This window comes from Syngnathus scovelli, chromosome 7, assembly GCF_024217435.2.
Source record: "Syngnathus scovelli strain Florida chromosome 7, RoL_Ssco_1.2, whole genome shotgun sequence".
In the NCBI taxonomy this organism is placed as follows: Eukaryota; Metazoa; Chordata; class Actinopteri; order Syngnathiformes; family Syngnathidae; genus Syngnathus; species Syngnathus scovelli.
Genome location: NC_090853.1, coordinates 6968427 through 6980131, shown reverse-complemented (window position 1 = coordinate 6980131; position 11705 = coordinate 6968427). Strand labels below are relative to the sequence as shown.

General features: G+C 40.6%; 1 protein-coding gene across 6 annotated transcripts; it reads left to right on the top strand.

Moving 5' to 3' along the window:
- Positions 1-1105: 1105 nt before the first annotated feature.
- Positions 1106-11623, top strand: stard10 (StAR related lipid transfer domain containing 10). 6 transcript variants are annotated; one of them, XM_049726729.2, is made up of 8 exons: positions 1106-1279; positions 1416-1491; positions 1650-1812; positions 6310-6457; positions 6533-6636; positions 9131-9248; positions 9372-9424; positions 10284-11623. In XM_049726729.2, exons 3-8 carry the CDS (start codon positions 1654-1656, stop codon positions 10488-10490), a joined length of 789 nt encoding a protein of 262 aa, XP_049582686.1. In that variant the 5' UTR covers positions 1106-1279; positions 1416-1491; positions 1650-1653; the 3' UTR covers positions 10491-11623. The 6 variants fall into 6 exon arrangements, with proteins under 6 accessions (XP_049582686.1, XP_049582688.1, XP_049582687.1 ...); XM_049726731.2 differs by having other exon boundaries at positions 1416-1527; XM_049726730.2 differs by having other exon boundaries at positions 1416-1527; positions 1613-1812.
- The last annotated feature ends 82 nt before the right edge of the window (positions 11624-11705 follow it).

Genomic DNA, 11705 nt, shown 5'->3' with positions numbered 1-11705 from the left:
GATATTGAGTCTCGTTGCGTGTATTATACAGTATGTACGCATGTGCATTGGCTCAACGCTGTTATTTTACATTACAGCCGCTAGACGGCGCCATTCACAAAAGATCAAGATGACAGGTCGGGTGTGTTGAACTTGTGAGGTATTCCAAAACATGAGTTTAATATTAAAGAGTAGCATATTGTTTGAAATAGTTTTTAAATGGAGAGGAGTAATTCGCCCAACTCTTATTTGTGTGCCATGTATATTTAGTTTATGTGGTAAACAGTGTACTAGTATGCCCATGAAATATTATTATTATTATTATTCAGTCACGAAACGTTTTCTTGTAAATAATGTTCTGCGACTATATGCAATCTCAAAATAGCTACCGTAAAATGGGCGGCAGCTTCCACCAAGCAGTAGAGGTTTAATTTATGAAGTGGATATTTTATGTCGCAGCAGCAGACTTAGTGCGCCAGGCCATGAATCATTGAGCACATCGTGCTCTCTTATCATAAATCAACTTGCACCTTATCCAGACATTTCATTAGGTCACATTGAATGTAAATTTGTCATTGCAAGCACGTCGTCACCCCCCCCCCCCCCCCCAAAATCTTCTCTCAACAAATATAGTGCAACAGTGTTTCGATGTGTACATTCAGTCTTGGCCTCAGGTTTAATACTGACTGCCATTATTATTATTTTTTTTACAGAAAACTGCGTTCATAAATGTTTCATTGCAACACAATGAATCGCACAGACATTCAAGATAGCCTTTATCATTAAAAGTAAAAGTAATCAAAGTGTAACAGTGGAGGTCACCCAGTCTTTTGTCTTCTTTCTTCTTGGCATGTGGCAGTTTGTTTAGTATTTCTAAAAGCATAAAGAGGATTCTGTCCACTTCAAAATGCAATCATTTTCGGAATAAGGTTGTCTTATTAGCATAGCAAGCCATTAGATAACTCGGGGTATTTATTGTCTTGCATAAGCATGGGTGTCCCTGAAAACGCCTCAGTCAAGTGCAACGTCATCGGTGAGCGAGCAAATGGGTGAATCCCAGCTGCTACATTTACGAGGCGCCCTAAATGCATCACTCGGAGGCGTTCCCATTGAAGCCGTCTTCTGCGTCGCCTGTCTGACGTGGATCAAGCCAAGCGCTGTCACCCTCCTCCCTCCCACTCCCTCTTTCGTTTCACGCCGCATCCTCCCAATGATCACCGACTGCAGGGATGGAGAACTGGAACCAACCATCACAGGACCAGTGAAGAAGAAATAAAGCAGTGATAGCCACAGTGCGTTGGTGAGTGTCAAGCGGAAACGTAACCATATGGTTGGTCTTCAGAACGGCTGTTTTTTTAGGACTGCTGCTCGAGCGAAACTTATTTGGAACAAACACAAGCTTCGACTGAACCGTTTCGGTGTTTTTCTCGACGCAGAACTCGACTGTCACCTGTGCGCGCGGCGGAGGCGGTGTCCACACCTCTATTTGACTACTTCATTGTACCTCCCCGAGTGAGCATGCGCACACATCACAAGACCGCGCTGCAGGTTTCTCGCTAAATTGAATTAAGCTGTTAACTTGTTCAAACGCAAGAGGAGGGAGACTCCCTGCAACATTTCCTTTTTCTCGAAGCCCCGCTCGCGTCCCAACATCTTTTCCCCCGGGACAGAGACATGTCTGGACGAAACGTTACCATCCCGGACGACCAGGCGTTCGCCAGCTTCAAGTCGGAGTGTCTGAGTGAGGAAGGTTGGACTGTGACCTACAACAAGGGGGGCATCGCCGTGTGGAGCCAGGCGTTGGAGGAGGGCAAGTCTGTCCATAAAATTAAGGTGAGTACACGCAACATCATGCAAACGAGAGTAGCGTGTATAATATGCAAATATGAAACCGCTGAGCAACATGACGCACGTCTGCAAACATTAGCTGCCCCAATGCGGCTATGAAACTATATCAACTTGCACAATAGCAAAAGATGTTATGAAATTTACTTCACGCTTCTATGAACATGCCGTGCTACTCCCTCGACTTTACTCATTTATTTATGAATGACCGCCAACTATCTGCATGTATGCAGAGAAATGCACTTCTTCAACCGTGAAGTGACAGCAAATGGATTTTTTTTTTTTTTTTACTCTTCCATCCCCCTTCCAACCGGTATGATTTTTTGTCAGGGCTGATATCGATTATTGGTGATTAAGGAGGATGATAACAGATATTTTAAGATAATATTAAGTTGAAGTAAAAAGGAACATTTTGGCATCCATTATTTTTAAGAATACAAACCAATACATACATGCCAATTTAAATGCCAATGAGCATATGGTTATTAAACAGCAGTTTTTCATATTCACTTTTGATGTATTACTTTCACCTTCTCTTTTTAAACAAATGACATCATTATTTGCAAATTGGATCAAAAAGAGCAAAAACCAAAAGTGCAGGAGGTTCCAAGGGTCAGCAGCACATTTGATCAAGTTCAATGAAGATTTTAACCAATAAATAGCTATCTGAAGTTTGATGAAATAAATATAATTTAAATGTTAATCTTTTACACAAAAACTAAGTGCAACATCTCTTATAAAGTGACATGTTGACAGTGTCATTAAAGGAGGAAAATTACGTTTTGAAAGGTTAAGTGGACATAGCTGTCATAAATTCATGTTTGTTATTGTTGTGGTTGCCGTTTGCACAGTATACCAAAGTATCTCCACCACTCCACAAGCTTTTAATCGTTGCCCGTTGCTCCACTCCACATTTGATAGAAATTGCATGCGTCGGAATTTGAATATTTGTCATGGGAAGTAAGATGGTGGCTTCGTCAGAACTGCGATGTCACTTTAAACTAGAAAATGAATTGATGGACAATTAGATAAAATTCAAATAAACGGGATTATAATTTAATTCGATATGGTGCATCCCAGTTTGCGAGAATGTGATGCAATGAGTTTTTATGTTATCATTATGAATGAACTTGTCAATACTGTCACTTAGGCATTCCTTTCAGGTATATTCCTCCAATAATGTTTTTTTCTTGATGTATTTGAGAGTGGAATGATCCGATTCAATGCACTGTTGCACTGTTTTTTTTTTTAAATCAATTTCCTTATTCCAACCAGTTTTTGTTGCAGCCCTAATGAATATTAATGCAGTGGACCACAGCACCTGTGGATTAATCTAATTTGCAGATTTAATTGTTCAACATATTTTCATTATTATTTTTTTAATTTTCTTCACATAATGCACAAAACGCACATTATAAGTTTACCAGCATTTTTGGAAAATTTTGGGGGTTTAAAATAAAAAAATCTGTGGATTCTCAATGGTCATTTTAGTAGTTTGTTGTGGTTTGTTGTGGTCTCTATTATCAAATGTACATTTTTAACCTTGTACCGCCATTGCACATGAGCTTTTTTTAAAATTGCAATGCGAATTTGCCTGTTGAAAACTTGTCTTGTCTTCAAATGTGCCTTGACGACTGCATGCTTTTATGGTAGACTGATTCGGAAAAACCTTTATGGCTTCCATTCAAGTTAAGCTCAGGATGCCATTTCTTGTGGGTATATCCGGGTCAGGGTTGTGTGATCCAGCCAACGGTTGTTTACTTTGTTTGAATAAAGTGCGTCCGTGTGCTTTAGGGTGTTATCTTTGTGTGCAAGAACAGCAACAGCAGGCTTTTCCCAGTCCCCTCCCAGAATTTGCAATGTAGGCACCAGTCAGGACGGCATAGCATTCTCATTATCCAGCACGATTCCTCCAGTTACATCCTGGAGCTGTTCTAGTGAAGGTGTATCATGTTTGCAGCAGCTCCGTGTTTGTGTGTGCACACAATAAGGTGCTATTTACTCATGCTTTTTTTTTTACCCCCCTTTGACAGAACAGGCTCAGCAAACAAAGAAGTGTGCAAACGCCCACATATGGGCGGTGCTTCTATCCTATATTGGCGTGTTAATGTAAATGCTAGTGTAACGGAAGCATGCATTTTTCATGGTCACTTTATCGTCTGTTTGCTTTGCTCTCTGAGCTCTGACATCACACACTTAGCGCAGTCACTGAACGTACAGTACTATGTTTACGTTACAGTACCTTTATTCATCACGCAGCCTCGTCATGAACATCGGTTTTATACTCCAACACCAAATACACATAAGCCACTTTTAACATAGAGAAACCAAAATACAACAACAACAATGTGAGGAGTCGTTTTTTTTCGTTACACACTACATAGATGGTTTTGTTTACATTTTGTAATTTGGCCAATGTGCCAAATAATTTCTGCTGCTTTTCTGCCATACGCACACAGGCGGAATCCTCCTTGATGACTCTTGAGGGGAGCCTCTGATTCACTCACAGGCTGAGATCTGGTTTTTTTCCCCCTGTTTTGTTGTTGCCCACAAATGATGTCTTACTAGCGCCAAATGAAGCTTGTGAAAAGCGCAGACACTTTGATGAGTCATGGTTTGCGTGGAGTGGTTATGCAAGGCAAGGGTCAAATATCATTTATTATCGTGAGTGGGCACTGGGCAGTCCCCGATGGTGTCATGCGGGGCTGTCCAAATCCAGTCATCGAAGGCAAATAGAGGAGGGCAGTATCTAAATTATGCAGGATAGTGGCTCTCGAGGACTAGATTAGGACTCCCCTGGTAGCGGTTCAATAGCCTGACTTGTGTGCTTGGACTCAGACTCAACTTGTATCATGGGGTCGGTTTCAACTCAGTAATGGGAAAAATTTAGATGTGAATGATTGTCTATATTTTCGACTCTGTCTGAGCACGGCTGGGACAGGTTCCATCTTCCGCAACCCTTATTGGGATAAGTGGAATAGAAAATGGATGGTTGAGTGCATAGTGAGTAAGCTGGGCTTGAAGAAACCCCAAAACACTCAGTACATTGGGTAACTATCATCGGTTTATCTCTCTTGAAGTCATCACCGTCTCCTTGCTTCATCTGGTGAGCTAACCAAATTAAAATGTAAACGAATTAAGCTACTTGCTGGGCTGTTTTTCTCCATTCTGACCAGAACATCTCTGACAGCTCAGCGTAACATTCTCTAAAGCTCCGCCCATTTGAGTTGGATTGCAAATACTGACGTCTGTTCTTTCCTCCTCGAGTCGTTTCACCTCAATGAACTTCCACTCTTGTCTCTCCTGGATTCAACCGGCCAAATCGGTAAAAGGAAAAGAAAAAAAATGGTCCAAACGCCCCTACGGTTTTACAACCACTTTCAATAAAAATACACACACAACACTTGAAAGTCGCTCAAGAAGTCAAAGATGAATTCTCGAGTGCATGTTTAGTTTTTCTTTGGCTTTTTGGTGTTGTTTTTTTTTTTTTTTTTTGTTATTCCAAATGATTAACCAGCATTACGGTGAGCCAGCAACACCCAAGATGTCAACCCACCTTACGAAAGCTCAGTTGAGTGAGCATCAAATGACTAAATCTTTTGAGGGCGGAGTTAAGGTGTGTTTAATTGACTATTGACCATTGTCTTCCTCTTATCCGTGGTTGGGTCGCTGGGCCAACAAGAAGCCTAGACATCCCTTTCCCCACTTGCTTTTTCCATCTCTTCTGGGTGGATCTGAGACAGGTCTTCCTCATGTCCTCCACTCAGTGGAATGTGCCTGGAACATCCAAGAAGCATCCTCAAAAGATGCCTAAGCAGTCTCCTGCGGAGGAGCAGAAGCTCCACTCTCTAGAAACTAGAAAGTGACGATGAAAGAGAGCTCCCTTTTTCTTCTATTAATCCTCCATGGAGTACAAGAGCAGAATGTTCCCCAAGCCCCTCTGGTCTGATTTGTAATAAAGTGACTGGGGACCAAAAGGCACCGACAGTCAATGCTTTTCTTTCTCGTTCACTCTGTCTCACTAGTGTTTCAATGACCACTTCTTCTCCTGTTGGTACGGCCTTTGCCCTCTATACGCGTCCTTGTCTGAAGTGTATCTTTGCTTTTGTTTTGTCTTCTTATTAACACAAAATCCCTCCGGAATTGTAACTGTGGTAACAGCGGCAATCTGCCCTCAGCTTGTTTCTATTTTAAACATCTGTTCTTTAGCTAACAGGTAGTCCCCGTTGGTTTTTAGGCATAACCACGCGTAATAATTTGAGAATACACAAATAGAATTATACAGTAACAATGTATTCAAGGCATACTTTAAAATGAAATATTATTGTGTACAGACTTTCAATCATTCTTAAAGACAGACATCATACTAAGTTAACCAAATTTGGAATGCCCGCTTCATTACTTGCTTCTGTACGTGATCGCTCACCACACACTTGCACATGAATGGATTGATTGCATGTTCCTTTTTCTCTCTTTCTGATGCAGTGTCGGATGGTCACGAAGGATGTGTCAGCTGAGACCATGTATGATGTTCTCCATGACATTGAGTACAGAAGAAAATGGGACACAAACGTCATCGAGACCTTTGATATTGGAAAGCTTACAGTCAATGCAGATGTTGGGTATTATGCATGTATGTTCCACCGATGAGCTATAAGGTAACCTACTCAAAATCACAACGGTTTTGTGCATCTGAATTTGACAACAGGGAAATGTCCAAATCCGCTCCGTAACCGAGATGTCGTCACGCTTCGCTCCTGGTTGCAAACGGGGAAAGACTACATCATCATGAACTACTCGGTTAAACATGCGGTAAGTTCACGCGCAGGCATATGGTCACGTTGGTTGCTGCAACTCAAAGGTGCGTGGAGATACCAATGTAGCCGAGTGAAACAAACGACGAGTGCACGCTGGATGCGTTGGATCAAGGCGGTTCAGTTCAGCGAGCTTTTGAGCTGAATGTGTCGTGTGCATCTGTGCATGTTTTCGTGAATAACGCAAGCGTGTTTTATGCTCCTATTGCTTTTGAAGTAGATTACTTGAAAAATGCCTGTAGCCCGGTTTTAAATGTCTAACAGTTTTCCCAACTCAAGGTAGTTATTTCATTTGCAAGTTTCAAGAACGAGTTTTCTTATTTTTTACCGAGCCTGCAGATATGATTGTATTTTAAAATGTTGGGCATTATTCAAATCTCCAGGAACTCGGTTTTTGTATCACATGACCGGGGAAGTAGCCAGCTGGTGACGCTAATCTCCCGGTTTGTTCTATACAAACAACTGTATAATTTCCCGTGTATACTTTTTCTTAGACCCTCCCAGGCTTACTTAGGTCTCTCCATGTGCCCAGGTTTATATTTGCCTCCATTGCCATTCAGTGTTACTCACTAATGAAATGTTTGCACAAGGATAAGAGCTCTCACGTGATGATTAGCTGTTCACTTCCACCTCGCCTTCCGCATTCCTGCGTGGAAAAAAACCCAAAACAAAACAAAACAAAGAACAGAGTGTGTGCTTTATGTCCTGATGTCCCCTATGCTGCATAGACTTGCTATACTACACTGTATATTTATTTATTCAACAGTCCCATTTTGGGAAACGTCTAACCAGATTATGTGATTATGTGCTTTAATTTCTGGAATTGATGTCAGCTAAGTACCCACTCAAGTGACAGCATTGCAACTCACATGTCAGTATTAAAATCACGGGTAGCTTGTTCAGTTTTTTGAGACCAAGCCTTAGTTCGGGAGTTTTTTTTTTTTTTTAGCGGTATGGTTGTAATCTTCAGATATTATTGCAATATAATGAAGAAGGATGGCTAACATTCTGTCACCAAATAACGCTTGTTTATTTTTGTATACACGAGTAGGCAAGGACACATGATAAGATTTTGTCAACTTGAGGCACACACGCATTGCCAAGGTCAATAAATGGCAAACAGTTGTACCTGATCGTAGAAAGCATAAAAAGACAACAAAATCAAATGGAATGTAGAGCACTTGATCAATTTATGGAACCACACAAAAAACCCTTTTGATAGAAAAAATTTATTTGAGCTTTCGCTGTCAAGCCGTTTTAACTTGATACATTTTTAAACAGAATTTCCATCTGTTTTCATGGACTTGAGTCAGAAATGAATCCAGTATAACCACTAAAACACTGCCTATGTTTACTAATGTAAGTAAATAACGACAATTTAATCATCATGAAAAAATACAGATGGATGAAAAACTATTTTGGTATGCATGTGCGTTAGTTAAGCATGCATATTCTACCTTAACATGAAAAAAGGCAAACCCGAAGACTTCATAAACTTGCTTACTAAATGACCTCTATTTCTCATTATTGTTCCCCCAATCATTTACACAGCACGATTGATCATAGCTACTCAAGTTGGATAATGGTTCGATGAATGAATCATCATATGACTAAAAGTTTTCAACGTGCCATATCGGCAAAGCACTTAACTGCTAGGCTGAATTTCATATTTTTCTGATGCAAACTTCACATGATCACGTGATGCGAATGGCAAGCTCTGACTTGCCATCAAACAAGAAACACCACAAATGGTCACTGAAGGTAAACCATTCAGTGGTCGGTGGTTTTTAGATGCATCTGCGCTCGAATGTGACAAAGATGAGTAGCTTCATCTCTGCAGAAGCTTGACAATCACGCTTTTTGGGTGGAATTGGGCACAAAACTGTTCATGGAATTATAATTTATGATGGAAAAAAAAAATGTGTTTCACTCAGATGATCTATCAGGCTTACAATAGTTTTGTCTCTGTCTTGTTATCCTGTAATTTGATTTTATTTCAAAAATAACAATGAAAAAAATAATAATAATCACGTGGGAGGTGTTCCTGAAATGTCGTCATTTTACCTTTTGGTGATAAGCTTCCTGCAATGCTGCATCTGTTGTTGGGGCTAAAAATTGCATTTTCTTTATTTGAAGCTAGCAGGCGGTATCATGAAGTATCTTGAATTGGACTAAGCTCAAAAACTGCGAAGCAACATATAATTAAGTACAAGGGCAGGCACCAAAAATAGATAACGTAGAAGCCGATTCTATTTTCTGCAAATCTGATTTCTTCTTCAGGGCCTTTCCTATTCCAATTAGCACAGGCTATCGACTGTCTACTTTATCATACTGAATATTAAATGAAGATATTAAATATAAGTAAAGGAGGCAGCGGTGGCATACGTTTCATCAAACTTAGGAGCTGCGTTTTGCGTGGACAAAAAGTCAAAGTCATAAACTCCCTTGAAAACATTTCAATGGGAAATCTGTGTGTTTTTGTCTTTCTACAGAAATATCCTCCCAAAAAGGACATGGTCAGAGCCGTGTCCATACAGACTGGCTACATGGTGCAGAGCCAGGGGCCCAACCACTGTGTCCTCACATACATGGCACAGTTAGATCCACGGGGTAACTAAGTTATGACGCACTTTGAGCAAAATGCAGACAACGCTTGAATGCATGTCATTCACCTCATCAGCGACCTGCATTGCTCACTCTTTCTTTTCTTCCCTTCTTCTCCCCCCCCACCAGGTTCATTACCCAAGTGGGTTGTCAAAAAGTTTTCCCACTTCCTTGCACCGGGCGTAAGTCTTCTACAATTTAATAGAGATGCCAGAAAAATGTGTTTTGTGGACAAGACTGTCAGGTTTAGTGGTTGGAGACGAGATCTCGCCTCCCCTCCCCTCAGCACCCCCCCATTTTTAACAATGATACTGTGTATAACGTTTGGTGAGAGAATACATGGCAGATGGGTTGTTAGAAGCAACAACAGAGGCTGCGGGGCCAGCCAGCTCACTCTATACGCTGATGCTGTTGTGTTGCCTCCGTGCCAGACAGCTACTTGGCGAAGCACTTTTGATTTTCAAGTCCTCTGTTTACATGCAACACAAGCTCATGCTGAGGTCACATTGTGGCATTATTGCCTGCATCAACCAAACAAAATCAAATCAATATACGTGTTCTAGTATAAGCTCATCAAACTGTACTTTTACTACCAGCCAATAACATAAGCGAGGACTTATTAGGTACTATATGTCGAAGATATGGTTGAAAAAGCAACTGAATTAAATGAAGAAACTGATTCGTCGTTTGAATATCGGACGTCTCAATTGTAGTGGACATTTGTATTTCTTTTCATTTTACATTCTTCATAGATGGACGCATTTGATATACAAATGTTCATCCTGAGCTGCTCCATAGTGAACATAAACAGTGCATGTCAAGAGGAGTAGCTTTCTCTCTGTCGTATTTATTCTAATAGGTTAAGCACAAATTGAACTTCTTCATCAGTATTTTTTGTTGTTTTAGTGCTTGTATGATTTAATTTTTTTAATTGATTAGACTCTGAGTAGCTTGTAAATATCATGAGTGAATTGTGGGCGGTTCACAAGCCCAGGATCAAATTAATTCTTCTTTGCTATGATTACATTTTTACCTTCATAGGCAATGAAGTCGATCAACAAAGCGTGTTTGAAGTATTCCGATTGGAAGCAGAGGCACAACCCTGGATTCAAGCCCTGGCTGTACCCTGAACAGACTACATTACCCAGCATCCCGCTTTCCGAGCTTAGCATTCAGCATGCCGAGAGCCTGGAAAATATTGACGAGAGCTCCCTGTCTGAGACCCACGATAGAGATGACGGCTACTAATTCGTGCACACGCAAGTTAGACCTGGGTCATGTATTCATGCGCACGCATCCATCAATGCAGGGATACATGCACGCCAGATACACAGTTACACATATGCTATGTAGATTCATTCATACACACACGCACCCTACTAGTATATCTACTCGTGCTCGCTGCACATTTTTTGGGAGCGTTCAGATGCAAATGGCCATTTCACAAAGTCAGCTCCATGTTTTCCTACACAATGCATGCACGCATATTTTGCCAATGTCAGAAGCATTCACAGCTGCACACACCCACTTGCGATGGGCCGCAAGTATTTTTTGTACAACTTAGTAATATCCGTCAAATGTCTGTAAATGCGATTAGCCTTGAAATGTTTTCAAATTAGATTGGTATGGAAAGGCATTTTTTCGGTAAATTTTCAATTTAGATGTTTTTACGGTAGCCTCTGTCGTATTGAAACCTACCTAAGCAAAAATAAAAATGATGTATTTCCAATAGCAATTTGCAAAAATACAGTTCATACATAGTTAAATATGCTTACAAAAAAGACGTACCCATTTTGTTTTCCTTTTTGTCTTTCTGTCATTAGTTGTACTTATATTTTGTAAGCACACAAGAAATATGCAGGTGTACTACAGGAGGCAGCTGAAGCTCACGACGAAACTCAAAGAACATCTTTTCTATACTTGCGAGGATTCCGTTTGATATAGCGTCTTAAATCCTAATCTAAACTAAAATCTCTAATCTATGAACTGTAAAAGCAATGAGTAGTCTCCTGGACTGATAGGTGATGCTGATGTGGAAGTGCCTTATACCTGCAATCTTTCAAATGACCAGCAGAGGGAGACTCCACAGGTTTCAAAAATTTACAGTTGAGAGGACTCAAAATCCCAACTTGGTTTAAATGATAGTCGATAAAGCAATGACTGAATAGCATTGCCCTGATGCAGTCATGTTCATGCTCAACTACACAAAATCTGTAAAGAGCAGCCAAAATGTCCCACCAGAAATGGCCTCACAATGATAGAAACATATGGAACAATGCAGCTGTAATACACATTTTCTTTCTCTTCCGCTCCTCAAAAGATGATGTATGAATGTATGTCTGCAAATTTAATACAGAACCCTACAGTGGTTTTCAAACTTCGCTTGACATTTGAGTCGTTTTTGTGTCTGTGTTTCGCGTCATGTGGTTGTTGTATGTGTTTTGTGTCCCTCCATCAGCCCAT